Source organism: Myotis myotis, unplaced genomic scaffold, assembly GCF_014108235.1.
Source record: "Myotis myotis isolate mMyoMyo1 unplaced genomic scaffold, mMyoMyo1.p scaffold_m19_p_37, whole genome shotgun sequence".
Classification (NCBI taxonomy): Eukaryota; Metazoa; Chordata; class Mammalia; order Chiroptera; family Vespertilionidae; genus Myotis; species Myotis myotis.
In genome coordinates, this window is record NW_023416343.1 from 668507 (window position 1) to 684391 (window position 15885).

At 44.9% G+C, this 15885-nt stretch overlaps 1 protein-coding gene across 6 annotated transcripts; it reads left to right on the forward strand.

Moving 5' to 3' along the window:
- The first annotated feature begins 463 nt into the window (after nt 1-463).
- ZNF10 (zinc finger protein 10) lies at nt 464-13556 on the forward strand. Of its 6 annotated transcripts, none has more exons than XM_036303343.1 (6): nt 472-557; nt 5582-5673; nt 8242-8331; nt 8818-8944; nt 9295-9390; nt 10638-13556. In XM_036303343.1, the coding sequence occupies exons 3-6, from the start codon at nt 8299-8301 to the stop codon at nt 12098-12100; spliced, it is 1719 nt and encodes a 572-aa protein (XP_036159236.1). In that variant the 5' UTR covers nt 472-557; nt 5582-5673; nt 8242-8298; the 3' UTR covers nt 12101-13556. The 6 variants fall into 6 exon arrangements, with proteins under 6 accessions (XP_036159233.1, XP_036159236.1, XP_036159234.1 ...); XM_036303341.1 differs by having other exon boundaries at nt 483-557; nt 5517-5673; XM_036303340.1 differs by lacking the exon at nt 5582-5673 and having other exon boundaries at nt 464-557.
- The last annotated feature ends 2329 nt before the right edge of the window (nt 13557-15885 follow it).

A 15885-nucleotide genomic window follows, 5' to 3' on the forward strand; every position in this document is an offset into this window, starting at 1 on the left:
ATGCCACCCAGTAACATAAAGGGATGAAGGAGGGCTCCTGGATGCAGACCTGTATCCAAGTCCAACCCCGAACCTGCCCAGCCTCCTGCAGACACTAGCAGCTCCCGGCGGCGGGGACGCCCGGTTCACCGGCGCCTGTTCCCGCCCTCCGAGGGCCTCACCTAGGCTGTCCTGGGACCGTGTCCCACCCCACGCGCGCGCCGACTTCACGCCCCGCGTCCCCCCGGCTGCTTTCGGGGCAGGGCCCTCCCGGCTCGAGCAGCACTTGGCTGACCGCTCCCCGTCTCCCTTTCCTTCGCCGCCTTCCCTCCGAGTCTACGGGCTCCGTCGCGCTCAGCGCCCGCACTACGCGGCCTCCGCGACAAGGGTGCGGAGAGCGGCGCCCCGCATCCCCGAAGCCGCCGGGAGGAGGGCGGGGCACGGAGCGCTGTCGGGCCGGACTACGTTTCCCAGGAGCCCCCGCGCCGCCTCGCGGAGGGATTCTGGGCTCGCGTCGCCGCCGCAGCTCTGGACAGAGGGACCGCTGCGCGGGACGGGAAGTGTGCGGGGCTCGCCAGGTGCGCGGGGCTTGGGCCGGGCCGGCAGGAGGGCGCGTGCGGCGGGGAGGAGGGAGCGGGGAGACCGCAGGTCCGGTCCGCGCGCCGGCTCTGCCCGCCGCCCACCGAGGCCGGGCTCGCAGCGAGGAGCCGGGGCTGCCGGCGCGGTGACGGGGTCGCTGCCGGCGCGGTGACGGGGTCGCTCCCGTCGCGCCTCCCGGGCTCCCCGCCGGTTCGCGCGGAGGTGCCGGGCAGAGGGTGACTTCTTTGGCGGGCAGCTGTTCTTACGGGAGTCCCCCTGAGTGAGTGACTTCTCCCCCTGCTGCTGCTTTTTTCCTTTTTCCCCTGGTTTTTGATTCTCGCCGCAGCGTGAACGCTCACGGCCCCGGCTTCTCGGGAGCGACGGCGGTTCCCCGCTGGGTGGTGCCGCCAGCCCCGCGCTCTCGGCCGCCGAGCGAGGCCTCGTCTACTCCCGTCCCCGCCGCCCGCCTGGTGCCCGCGGGTCCAGGCGGCTCACGGTTCGCGCGCGGCCTCCCCGGCGTCGCTGAAGGCGGCCGCCTCCTTTCCGTGAGCGTCGGGCACTTCCTAAAAGGAAAGTTGTGTCCCTAGAAGAGACCCAGCGTGGCTACCCTCGCTTGTTAAATGTGCAGGGCGTCCTGGCGGTGTGTGCACGTTATAAAGGGAGTGTTTGCTAAAGTGCATTCCGTTCTCAAGGTGTAATCGGATCTGCAACTACCAGCTGTGAGTGTGCACATGGGGCGGCACCCTGTGCGCACCCCTGGGTTCTGCTAGGGACACTGTGGGAGTCCTACATCCACTTTTCCTAAGTCTGGTAGACGAGGCTGGACAGCTTTCTGGGTGCCAGTTTGCTCTAAAATACTCATTGAAAATGTCAGTCTTATTAATATTTTTAGTGTTTAAGATCAATCACCTGCCCATTGCAGAAGCCAAATACTCATGAACTTATTCAGAGTATAAACAGATCCTGTTCTCTTATGTGTTTACTTTATTATTATTATCTTTCCTGTTCTCTTTTATCAAGAAGTGTATACTCCATGCCCGGCCCATGTGGCTCAGTGGTTGAGCGTGGACCCAGGAGGTCAGGGTTGGATTCCCATCAGGGCGCATGCTGGGACCTGCAGGATGCAGCCAATGGATGGTCTGCTGTCATGGATCTTTCCATCTCTCTCTCCCTCTCCCTTCCTCTCTGAATCAATAAAAAAAAATGTTTTTAAATACATTAGAAAGAAAATAAAAACATATTAAAGAAAAACAAAAAGCAAATGCTCCATATCCCTGAGTGAAGCACTGTCCCTGACTAGGTCTTGCCAGTAAGGACAGGGCCCTGTGCCTGATGTAAGAGACCCCTTGGTCAGCTGTGGGTCTCTTTGTACCTTTGTTCAGCCCACGGTGCTTCTTGTACTAGGGACTGGGAATAACGAGGAAGAAACACTAAACTTTCCCAGATAAAGTAGGGAATGACACAGAAAGGGAAGACATTTGATCTTGTAGGCTGTATTGGGTTTTTGCCAAGAGGCAAGAAAGGAAACAACATTCCTGACATAAGAATAGCATGTGTTACCATGGTGATAGGAAAAAGTGTGGGTAGTTGTGGAGAGCGGCCACAGTGTTTGGACAGGTTCAAGCTTCGGACTAATGAGAGAGCACAGTCCTTTCATGGCCACGTGCAAGTGCTAGCTTGGCGGGCAAAGCCCTCCCAGCACAATTATAGCTAAAGGCTATTGTTGTAAGTTTGAACCTATGATCTGAACACATGGTCCCACATGTCTGAGTGATGTGGATAGAGTTCAGGTGCACGTAATTGATTAGGATCGAAACCCACGAGAATGTTGTAAACATCTTGACCACGCCCTTACTTTGCCTTGTGGAATCTTCTTTACTAATAAAAGGGCAATATGCTAATTAGATCAGATAACTTCCGGACAAAGCCATGGTGGTGGGGCCGAGGCAGAGGTGGTTCGGGGTGATCAAGCCAGGAGAGGAGGGCAGTTGGGGGCAAGTAGGTCAGCAGGGGTGGCAGTTGGGGGCGAGCAGGTTGGCAGGGGAGGTAGTTGGGTCTGGCCGGCAGGGGGGCAGTTGGGGGCGAGCAGGCTGGCAGCGGAGGGGCAGTTGGGGGCGAGCAGGCTGGCAGCGGAGGGGCAGTTGGGGGCGAGCAGGCTGGCAGGCAGGTGAGCGGTTAGGAACCAGTGGTCCCGGATTGCGAGATCGGGCCTAAACTGGCAGTCGGACATCCCCTGCGGGGTCCCAGATTGTAGGCCGGGCTGAGGGACACCCCCCCTTCTGTGTGTGAATTTCGTGCACTGGGCCACTAGTCTGGCTATAAAATAAAGACATGGCTTGTAGTCCTTGGTGCTGTCGCTAGCTCCCCATCAGAGGGGACAGTGTCCCACCCAGACCCAGCTTTTGTCTCTTGTCTGTCTTTTCTCAGTCCTTCACCGCCCCCTCTCAGGCTCACTGAACCTGGCTGAGCTGGCACGGCACATAAGGCACCCAATGTGGGGCCTGAGTGCGGGGAAATTGTGATTGTGGGGTGAAAGGAGGCTCCGTTAAGGCATGCGTGCAGAAAGTGAAAGTAGGGTAGGGAGCAAGGTTCGGTAATTACTGGGTGTAAAACTTGGGAAATTCATGATCACAGGAAGGGGATCCCTAAAAACAATGCTTAGTGAAGCATTGTTCAGTTTTTAAGGAGAAAATAAGCAGTAGAGAAAGTAAGCGGTAGAAGATAGGAAGGTAGGAAATAAGTGGCAGAGAAGAGAAAATAAGATAAGAAATAGAAGATTGAAAATAAGAGAAATTATAAGATAGAAGATAAGAAATAGGAGATAGAAAATAAGAGGTGGAAAATAAGGTAGAACTCTCTTAGGTTTTTTTAAGCTACTGTAAAGCAAAAAATGGCTGTGGTTGATGTTGTTTGAGGAAGTAACTTATTTCTGACACAGAAGTGACCTACATTGTAAGCTCTTGCGGCAGTTGCATTGTTTCTGGGCTTTGGTTATTTCTGCTTCTACAACCTGATAGCTCCCCTGGAACTATAGGTCCAGACCCAGAGTTGGAGGTCTCCAGCTCTGCAGGACCGAGGGCTGCTTGTTTCCATGCAGCAGTGGCTGAAGAAGCTGAGGAAGGGACCAGACTTCTGGCTGAGCTGGCGCGACACATAAGGCACCCCACGTGGGGCTGAGTACGCCATGGCTGAGCGGGCTTGCCACAGGTAGTGTGATGGACCTTTTAGGGCTAGTGAGGTAGAGAAGGGCCCAACCCAAAAGATACGAAGTCCATGCTAAGGACTAGGTCCATTTTCCTGTAAGTTCTGGGAGACCAACAGAGAATCAAGGAGTGAAATTTGTGTTTTACAGAAATGATGCTGATGTAGACACTCACTGGTGTGGGAGAGACCAGGGGCAGAAAGCCAAGTTGGGTGTCTAAGTCGAGAATATGAGGGCTTGAACCAAGGCATAGCAGCAGGAATCTAGAGCAAGGTATTTAGGAGAGGGGTTTTACAGGATGTGATAACTGATTGCATGTTGAGAGAGACACTACCATTGCTGGGTCTGTAGATGTCACACTTTGTTGTTAATTTACTTTTTTAGAAGGAATGTGTTTTCAAGGGATGGTATTCCAGAATGGGAAGGAATTACTCCAAGAAGGGGTGAGGTTGGTGATACTCAGATTTCAGAGTGGCTTGAAGTGTTTGTAGCTGACAAGTTGGAGTCAGTCCTTAGCCTTTTGCACGTTGTTGGAACCGGCTATTTTCACAGCAAGTTTCAGGCAGCACTTTTGTTCTTTGGGCAGGTGTGTGCACGCGCCATGCAGGCTGCCTCTTCCCATAGTGGGATCTGAGCAGGCCGCCTTCCCTTTGACATCTCATAGTTCTCAGCTTCAGTAATCTCTGCTTGTTTAGCTGATGCCTTACATTGCATCGTTTATTAATTTAAGGGATTAACGTCTTTCAAAACTTGAAATAAAAAAGCAAAATCATTTTATTTCCTCCATTCATGTGGAAAATTACGAAATGCCAGTCATCTCTCTCTAGATCCACGGCTTATTGTATAGGATGTACCTCAGGAATGGCCGGGTGGAAGTGCTGCGCAGGTCAAGGTGTGTGGGAAGGGTCTTCCCTGCCTTGGCACATGGTCACCAACCGGAAGCTCCAGGTGTTTGCTTCATTAACTAAGAATTCTTACCCTGTGTCTGGCGGTGTTCTATGTGCTTTACAAATAGTGACTCATGTAATTGTCGTAGGGACCCTGTGAAGTAGGCACATTTCATCCCCATCGTACAGATGGAGAGACTGGGATGTGGAAAGGCCCAGACGCTACCAGGAAGTAATGGAGCGGGTTTTGAACCCCGGGGGTCTGGCTGCAGAACCCATGCTGTTGGCCATAGTTGTAACTATGCACCTGAGTCCAGGACGAGGATAGAAGACATAGTGGTCTTTTCATTGTAGACGTTGGTCTCACTGTGCGCCCTACGATGGGGTAGACAGTGGGGACAAAGCAAGTACATGTGTTGTGTCCTGAAGATACCCCGAGCCTCATTGGAAATAGAGACTGGAAAAGACTGAGGATGCAATGGTTAAGCTAATCATAATGTTTGAAAGCATTAGAGAAGACTAGGAAGTACCACAGATGAAAACTAGGAGAAGGAAGCAAAGTAAAGAATGAGCTTCAAGAACAGTTGAGAGGCCAGCAGTGCCCTCTCTAGTAGGTGTCATTGGTGAGACTCGTTCAGTGGTGTGGGGGGCAGAAGCCATAGCGCTTTTGTTTATAAAATGTGTATAAAATTGCAGTGGAAATTGTTAATATCTCCAGAAGAGAAAGGGGGCAAATCATATTAAAGAGAATAAAATACAAAAGAAGTATAAATGTAGACAAAATAAAAATATTTTAACACAGTAGTCAAGAGATTAAAATTTAAAATATAGTCTAAATTTAAAACAAGTTAAAAATGCAATGTTTATAGACTTCTGCTTCTGACCAAGATGGAGTAACAGGGAGTGATTTATCTTCTTGCCCAAACAACAACAGCAAAAAGGCAAAGTACATGAAACAATTGTTTGAAGACACTGGATGTCAGACAATGCAGGGCAGTCATCTCTGGGAGATGGAAAACCAACGAGGTAAGCCCTCTGGTCGCCCCAGGGTATTGCCTGGAGAGGGTTTCCAGGTCACGGCAGAGGAAGGTGAAACTGCAGTGGAGCCCAGCAGACTCCCAGAGTGTTGGGCATGAGCAGCATCTAGAACGCAGTGAAGGGAAAACTGTCAACCTCAAATAGTAAGCAAAAATATATTTCTACAACAAAGGGAAGGCAATGTATAGCATGGGAGAAAATATTTTTTATATGTTTGTATTGATTTTTAGAGAGAGAGGAAGGGAGAGGGATAGAACGATAGAAACATTGATGAGAGAGGAACATCATCAGTCGATTGCCTCCTGCACGCCCCCACGAGGGATCGAGCCTGCATCCCTAGCATGTGCCCTGACCAGGAATCGAAGTGGCAACCTCCTTGTTCCTGGGTCGATGCTCAACCACTGATCCATACCAGTGGGGCGGGAGAAAATATTAGAAATCATGTATATCTGATACTGGCTTCATATCCAGAACATTTACAAAACTACAACTTAACAACAAAAGTCAAACAACCCAAATTTAAAATGGGCAGAGAACTTGAACAGACATTTCTCCAAAGAAGGTCATACAAATGGCCAAAGCACATGAAAATAATGCAAACTAAAGCCACAAGGAAATACCACTTAACAACTACTAGGCTGGCTATAATAACTATTTCAAATGGAATAACACATGTTGGCAAGTTTGTGGGAAAATTGGAACCCTTGTGTATTGCTGGTGTGAATGTAAAATCATGTAGCTGCAATAGAAAAGTTTTGTGTGTCCTCAAAAAGATAAACTTTAAAATTACCATATGGCATAGCAATTCCACTCCTAGGTATATGCCCTAAGTAATTGAAAACAGGGACTCCAGCAGATTCTTGTATGCCAGTATTCATTGCAGCATTATTCACAAAAGCCAAAACCCAGATAAATGGATAAACAAAAGGTGGTCAGTCTTTACAATGGCATATTACTCAGCCATGGAAAGGAATGAAGTTCTTGCTACATCATGGATAAATCTGGAAAACATGCTAAGTAAAATAAGTTAGACACAAAAACACAAATATTGTATGTTTTACTTAGATGATATTTCCAGAATAGGCAAATTCATAGAAACAAAGTAGACTAGAGGTTATTGGGGCTTGAGGGGAGGAAGGAATATTGCTTAATGTTTAGGAGTTTCTGTTTGAGGAAAAGTTTTGGGATTAGTAGTGATGGCTGCACAACATTGTGGATATAATCAGTGCTGCCGAATTGTACACTTAGCAGAAAATTTTGTGTATATTTCACCATAATTATAAAGACTAGTAATGTAGTATACTGAAAACCATTTAATTTGTATGCCTTGAATGGGTAAATTGTATGATATGTGAGTTATATCTCAATAAAGCTGTTTTAGAAATGTACAAAGGCAAAATAAAGACATTTATTTTGTCTGACTTACAGAAGCCGAAACAATTTCTTATTAGCAGAACACGTTACCAGAAATGTTAAAAGATGTCCTTCAGGGATAAAGGAAATGAAACCAAATGGGAATCAATCTCTACAACAGCTGTTTGAAACTTGTGGATCGTGACCCCTTTGGCGGTCAAATGACCCTTTCACAGGGGTCGCCTAAGACCATCCTGCATATCAGATATTTACATTACGATTCATAACAGTAGCAACATGACAGTTATGAAGTAGCAACGAAAATCATTTTATGGTTGGGTCACAACATGAGGAACTGTATTTAAAGGGCCAGAAGGTTGAGAACCACTGCTCTCCAAGCAAGAATGACAGGTACTGCCAAGTACAGAAATAAAAGTATATTTATTAATATTTAAGTATCTTTAAAAGATAGCTGGCTGAGCATTAGTGTTCTATAGCTGTGTAACAAATTTCCACAAATGCAGCAGCTTCAAACAGCACTCACTAGCTCACAGTTCTGTGGGTCTAAATCTACTGAAGTGTGCTATGCTGTCTGCTCTGATACCTAACAGCTGATAGCAGGTGTTGGCTGGTGTGAGTTCTCAGCTGGAGGGTGTGTCGGGTGGGGGGTGGGGGATGCACTTCCAGGCTCACGCTAATTCCTGGCAGGGCTCTGTTCCTACAAGGCTGCAGGCTGAGGTCCCTGTTTCTGTGCTGGCTGTTGGCTCCCCGAGGCGGCCCACACTTCTTGCCACGTGGCGCCTTCTACCTTCAGGCCGGGAATGCTCACGTATTTCTTGTGCTGCCAGCCTTTGACTCCCTTCTGCGAGTAGCCGGAGACCTCTTATTTCTTATCTGTAAAGTGAGGGTGTTCGATCAGGTCAGTTTTTGTTTTGTTTCCCGTTAGATTTCCTAAAAAAGGGTTTGTGGTAGTAAAATAATTTGATTCCAGATGAAATTTAGCATTGAACCTTGGAGGTTAAGGGGGGGAAAGGCAATCTACGTTCCTCTTTTCTTCCTACTCCTGGGAACTTGTGGAGTATCTCTGATGTTCCTCTGCGGTGGTTTTTGAGTTCTGTCCTGCTGGGAAGAGAGTCTAGGCTGAGGATTTATGAAGCGTCCCAGGCACAGCTAACTTTCCTTGTGTTTCTTTCTTTTCTCCAGCTTTGCCTTCTTGGATCTCTCATTCCTCAAGAAAGTATCAGCAAGCACACAGAGGGCATGGAAGCCCAGTCACTCCCTGCCCGGTTCCCCGTAAGCTGAGCTGCCTTCTTTGTTTTCCAGCTTAGAATCTCTTTTTGCTTAAGTTCTGAAGTTCCTTTGCCTAGAACTTCAGAAATTGTATCTCAGACATTCTTCTCCAGGAGACTAGCACCATTTATTTGTTTTATTGGCAGGAATGTTTTTATTTCCGTTCATATAAAAAACCTCAAGTTTATGAGTAATGTGGTCAATAAATAGTCAAGTGAGGTAATATTGAGGACTGAAGACTTTTTGTTTGCACTTTTAAATAAAAGTGCTTCTTATAGTTTCTAAACCTAAAGCTTAGCAGAACTGGTTTTGGGACAATAAGTACCTTTTAGGACTTGACCAGAATCCAACACAAATAGTACTGACTCCTAAATAAATTCATGTTCACCTTCTTTCCCTCCCCCAGTGCTCTCTGCCGAAACTCTCTGTCAGGATTCAGGAAAGGGAGAGAGACAGTCTGGCTCAATGCAAACTTGTTTCATGTTGTAGGCACCGGTGACCTTCAAGGATGTGCTTGTGAACTTCACCAGGGAGGAGTGGAAGCTCCTGGACGCCGCGCAGCAGGTCATGTACAGAGATGTGATGCTGGAGAACTATAGGAACCTGGTTTCCTTGGGTAAGGCGAACCTCTGTTTTTGGAGATGCACTGCCTGTGATGGTTTTGGTTCTTCATTGACCAAAAGGTATGGAGACCCTGAAGCATGTATCAGAGTATGAACTTGTGTTCAGGGACCTAATATCTTTGGGGCATAGAATAGGGGTTTTTATACTCCTCCTTTCGTGGGGGAATTAGTTTTGATTTGTTGAATTTATAAAATGCACATTTTGCTGCCTCTGTAGCCTTACCTTATCTGCTCTTCAGAAGTCCCCATGGTCTGGGGCTGGTGTTGAATCTGGGAGGCTCCTCTGGGTCCAGCTCAGAGTTCTGCAACCCTTGCCCAATTCCGTATCTTTCACTGTGAACAGGACATCGACTTCCCAAGCCTGATGTGATCCTCCAGTTGGAAAAAGGGGAAGAGCCATGGCTGGTGGAGAGAGGGACTCACCAAGATGTCCATCCAGGTGAGGATCAGACAAGTGCATTGCAGGCAGTAGCCTAGATAACCCATTGGTCTAGCATCCCTGGAGATAGTGATCACTAGTTCTTATTTCCTCAGAAATAAGAACTAGTGACCAACTCTTATCATCACTGTTCTCTCATTTTTACAGAATCATTTTTCTATCTTTGCCTGTCTTTTACCTTTCACGTAGTCCCTCCCACAGCCTCTGTGTGTGGGCTGGGGACCCCAGCACCCGCCACTGTCCTGAGTTCCCTCTGCCAGTTAGGAAACTGCAAACAGAGCTCATCCGTTCCCACTGCTCATTTTCTCTTCCTCGGAGCTACTGCTCTCAAGCACCTGTGCTCTCGCCACACTTTTGCTGTTTATTTAATGTCTTTTTAATTTATACCTATTTTATTTTCATCTTCATATGTAAAATGCAAATTGTTATGTGAATTCCGAACATCACTTCTATTCCCTACTTCCCTGTGTAGAAAACCAGCCTTCTAGGCTAAGAGACAGAAAGTACTCTTTGGTTTTCCTCTTCCTTTGTTCTCTGTAAGTGATCTTTTCACAGATTTTCCTTTCTGAGCTCAAAACTCAGACGTTTACACCCTGAGCCCTCTTTGGTGTTGCTTGTCTGAGTCATGCTGCAAATACCCAACTTCACCTGAGCCGAATAGCCAGGACACTTACCCGTGACCCGTGGGGGTTAGTACAGGCACAGCTTTCTAAGCCCCGTGCTGCCTGTATTCATTTCTGTCTGACACCTAATGTCTAAGTCCGTCAGGTGTGTCCAAGTCTGTCAGGCGTGTCCCTGCACTCAGGCTGTAGTGCTTTGGTGATGTAGACCAGAGGCATTGCCTGGCATGACTGCATTCATGGTCTAGGAACATTGTATCGGCTGTAGTGTGAAGAATACCTGTCATGGGGAGGACCTGGGACAAATAGACAGATTGGGTCTTACATCATTAATAGTAGGATTAGATAATGGGAGTGCCACCCTTTCTGTGGGATTGGTTTTATTGCCCCCCACTCCCACTTCACCGAATACCATATTCCAGTCCTGTGGTTTCTCCTTACTCTCTGCTCCTTCTGTGTACTGTTACCTAGCACATTTCCTGTGTACTGCTGTGTTCATCTCTGTCAAGGTTTCAGAACCATGTCTGAAAGCAACTCTGTATGTCTTATATTTTTGTCTCCACATACATCCCAACATTCTAATGTTAGGTTTTTTTTAGTTATGCAAATCCTTTTCATTTATTTCAGATTGGGATACTGCAATTGAAATTAAAGCAATTTCCAATAAGAGCATTTCTAAAGATAAACAATCCCATGACATTAAAAAGGAAGGAATGGTAAAGAGTGATCTGTGGTATTTGTCATTAGAAGAAGTCTGGAAATGTGAAGATCAGTTGGACAGGTATCAGAAAAACCAGGACAAACATTTGAGGCAAGTGGCATTTACCCAAAAGAAAGTATTTTCTCCAGAAAGAGTCAATGAACATGGTAAATTCAGGGAAAACTGTCTTCTTCCTGGTCAGCTAGTACAGAGAGGGTATTTCCACAAACAAGACTCATGTACTAAAAGTTCAAAAGGTGATTTAGTTATTAGATGTCATCAGGAAAGCTCTGTAAGTAATAGTAGTGAATGTGGCCAAACCTTCTGTCGGAACATTCACCATATTCAGTTTGCAAAAACTCAAACACGAGATAAATCCTACAAATGCCCAGAGAATGACAACTCTCATAGGCATGGCACATCCCATGGTATATCCAAGGGTATACATAGAGAGAAACCGTATGAATGTAAGGAATGTGGAAAATTCTTTAGCTGGCGTTCTAATCTTACCAGGCACCGGCTTATTCATACCGGAGAAAAGCCCTATGAATGTAAAGAATGTGGAAAATCTTTCAGCCGTAGTTCTCACCTCATTGGACATCAAAAGACTCACACTGGTGAGGAACCCTATGAATGTAAAGAATGTGGAAAATCCTTCAGCTGGTTCTCCCACCTTGTTACCCATCAGAGAACTCATACAGGAGACAAACTCTACACATGTAATCAGTGTGGGAAGTCTTTTGTTCATAGCTCCAGGCTTATTAGGCACCAGAGAACTCATACTGGAGAGAAACCTTATGAATGTTCTGAATGTGGGAAATCTTTCAGACAGAGCACACATCTCATTTTGCATCAGAGAACTCATGTTCGAGTGAGGCCCTATGAATGTAATGAATGTGGGAAGTCTTATAGCCAGAGATCTCACCTCGTTGTACATCATAGAACTCACACTGGACTGAAACCCTTTGAGTGTAAAGATTGTGGAAAATGCTTCAGTCGAAGTTCTCACCTTTTCTCACACCAAAGAACCCACACTGGAGAGAAACCATACGAATGTCATGATTGTGGAAAATCCTTCAGCCAGAGTTCTGCCCTCATTGTGCATCAGAGAATTCATACTGGAGAGAAACCATATGAATGTTGTCAGTGTGGGAAAGCCTTCATTCGGAAGAATGACCTCATTAAGCATCAGAGGATCCATATTGGAGAAGGGACTTATAAATGTAACCGTTGCGAAATTACGTTCGTCCTCAACTCTCCATTTATAGTACGTCAGATAGCTCACACTGGAGAGCAGTTCCTAACCTGCAATCGGTGTGGGACAGCACTTGTTAATAGCCCTAACCTTATGAGACACCAGACAAGTGATATTAGCGAAAGTACATATTAACATAATGAATATGAAAAACTTTTCACAAAGAACAGTAACTTTACTTAGCTTTGTAGAACTCTCTGGAGCAGTGGTTCTCAACCTTCCTAATGCCGCAACCCTTTAATACAGTTCCTCATGTTATGGTGACCCCCAACCAAAAATTACTTTTGTTGCTACTTCATAACTGTAATTTTGCTACTGTTAAGAATCGTAATGTAAATATCTGGTATGCAGGATGTATTTTCATTGTTTGTGACCCACAGGTTGAGAACCGCTGCTCTGGAGAGAAGCTGTACAGCTGTAATCCATGTGGAAAGGCTTTCAGTCTTGTACTGTCCTTTATTTTTTTTGCACTGAGGACATCACTAATCCATAGTGTGTGTATGAATTCATTTCTGAACGTCAATTAACACATTTTCACATTTTATGAAAAATAATTGTTTCCATACGAAGGTTTTCTCTTCTTGGAGAGGATCCTAAATCTTTAGTTTCTGTCCATGACCCTAAAAAAGTTTAGGAAGAGAATCTGTTTTAATTCTCTATAAATGGCTCTCCTGTGTATAGGGACTGACCATTATTTGTCATTCTCTAGCAAACAATATATATGTTAAATGTTCAGTAGTAAAATGTGTATATCTTTCCCAGAAAAAAAAAAAAATCTAGAAATGATTGTGAGATCACGAGCTTTCAGAACTAGAAGGAAAATGATTCTGTTTAACCCATGCTCTTCATTGTATTGTTGAGACCCTGTGAATTGGCTCAGGGCTCACATTTTGAAAAAGGTCTGTTTCTATTGATTTTTGAACAAGTGAGAGACATTGATGTGAGAGAAAACATTGATTGGTTGCCTCCCACAGGCGCCCTGACTGGATGGAACTGGCAACCTGGTTATGTGCCCTGACCAGGCGTAAAATTGGCAACCTTTTGGTGCACAGGATGATGTTCAACCAACTGACCCACACCAGCCAGGGCCGGGTTCACATTTTGGATGAAGTCAGACCCAGATCTAGATCACAAGCCCCTCCATTACTGCTGCTCTCCTTAGTGCTTACATATGTGTAACATTCCTATCAGAACCAGTTTTCATTGTAAGCAGTGGTTCTTTGTGTGAATGGAAGAGAAACCCCTTAACCAAGCCCCTTAGACTTTCTGATAACTTATGGCTCAATTTTTCTCAACTGTATAATGGAGGTACTACCAGTGTCTACCTCAGAGAGTTGTGTGAATTCGTTTGATAGCGTGTATAATGTATTTAAAACAGTGCCTGGCAAATAGTGCTACCTGTGTTGGATAGTAACATTAGCAATATTACTATTTTTAACATCCTAAGGAATGTGGGAAGAGAGTGTCTATGGATGATCACTGAAATATGATAGTGCAATTTGCAATATAAAAATGTATAATAAAATGCTTATTTATAGTGTATCCATGTAATATGCTGACATTAAAATTATGAAAAGTTCAGTAACAGGAACAATGTTGAAGCTGTCATGTGGTATGAAAAAAAGCATGATAAAAGTACATAGGGATTGTCCTGGCTGGTTTTGCTCAGTGGATAAAGCTTCGTCCTGCAGACTGAAGGGCCCCAGGTTTGATTCCAGTCACAGGTATGTACCTTGGTTGCGGACGCATCCCCAGTAGGGGGTGTGCAGGATGCAGCAGATCGATGTTTCTCTCTCATAGGTGTTTCTCACTATCCATCTCCCTTCCTCTCTTTAAAAAAAAAACCAGTAAAACATATATTTTTAAAAAGTACATAGGGATAAAATCAAATATGCAAAAAAATAAGTGAACTGTAAAAAATGAAATGAATGTTCCTCAAAACTCTTAAATTGGTCATATTAATAGTAGTCTACATATTGGTGAATTTGGCATTTACTTTTTTTAAAGTTTTTTTTTTTTTTTTTTTTTTTTTTTTTAAGAGAGGAAGGGAGAGAGATAGAAAGAAACATCGATCAGCTGCACACTCCCTACTGGGGATGTGCCCACAACCAAGGTACATGTCTGGAATCGAACCTGGGACCTTTCAGTCTGCAGGCCAACGCTCTATCCACTGAGCCAAACCGGTCAGGGCTGGCATTTACTCTTTTTTCTTCTTTCAACTTTCTGTTCTTTCCATCTCTTCTAAGAATACATATTACATTTAGGATCAGGAAAATAATCTTGTCAGTGATGGGATGTTTTCCAAAGTTCTTATCTACAAATAAGCTAGAACTGTAAGGGAGATTGAGAAAGTCACACGATACAAGATTAATACACAATAAACTTTTAGTTCTATGTACTAGCAGTGAACAATTTAGAAATGAATTCAGAAAAAACAATCTCATTTACAATGACACAGAAATGTGGAAGAGATAATGAAACAAGCAAGGTCTGTATAGTAAGAATTGTACATTGTGGAAGTTCCAGAAGATGTAATAAAGAATACATAAAACGTGGTAAGTGGAGTAAAACTAGTCCAGAATGGGAAAACAATGTTAAGATGGCAATTCAGAGTTTGGCATGTCTTCAAATTTTTTGAGTTATTAAAGTGTAAATTAGAACTGTTATCATATGACCCATCAATTCCATTCCTTGAATTTAAAAAAAATGACCGTGTAAAAAGATGCCATGTGTAGTAATTCACAGCATGTGAATGGACAAATTTTGTTTTAGCCCTATAATGAAATAGCACTCAGTAATAAAATGTAACAAAAACAACATCATGGTTATATCTCAAAAAACATTTTAAGTGAGACATAGAAGAGTATATACTATATGACCCATCTATAAAATTTTTCAGAATATGATGTGCGCTGACCACCAGGGGGCGGCACAGAATGAAGGAAGTACCAGGCTGGCAGCCGGGGGAAGGAAGGCCCCTATTGGCCCTGATTGCCAGCCAGGCCTAGGGACCCTATGTGTGCTCAAATTTCATGCACCAGGCCCCTAGTCTATAATGACAGCAGATACATCAGTAGCTGCCTGTGGTTGGGGCTGGCAGAGTAACAGTGCAGACAGGACCATAAACGCCTTTCATATGGAGTGAGGCTGTATGTTGTGTGTAAATTATACCTCAAAGTGTTTATTTGAATTTGGAATTCAGAAAACCATGGACTTTTGGGTAACAAAAGCTGCAGCTCCAAGTGAACACTAATACCAATAGTAAGAAACTAGACAGCTGGATGTGATGTAGCCAATCTGCTAAGCCCTTTAATGCATTAGATTATTTCTATAACTTTGAGGAAAATAGTAATACACCTTCTATAGTTAGGGCAAATTGACAGTAAATGGTGGAGCTTCATTTGAGAAATAACTAGCAAGTGTGTGGCAGATCTCATTAAAATAATGTTTGACCGAGTAGAAGGCTTAATAAAATTAGCTATTGTAATATAGAAAATACTTTTCAAAAGATTGACACATTTAAAAGATATCCCCCACACAGACCAAAAAGAATGTTTGAAAATGCCACTCGCTAATTTTGAGGGGTAGGACTAATTTTTATTAAAATGTTATATTAATATGTAATACATTTTTGAGTTGTTAAATTGTAAGAACTTTTACCAAAAAGCATGGACCTTGGTACACTTATACCACTGCCGTGTTTATTCTGTTACTGTCAATTACTGTAATTCCTTGTATTAATTAAAGCGGACAGGGCCCGCTTGCAGGCCGGGCAGGAGAGCCAGAGCTTCCGGCTGCAGCACAGCCCCTCCCGGCCCTCGGCTCCTCCCGGCCCTCGGCTCTCCCCGCCCCGTGCGCCGAACTCCCGCGGGGGCTTCTGGGAGTTGTAGTTCGTCCCTGTGGGCCGTCAGCGGCTTCGC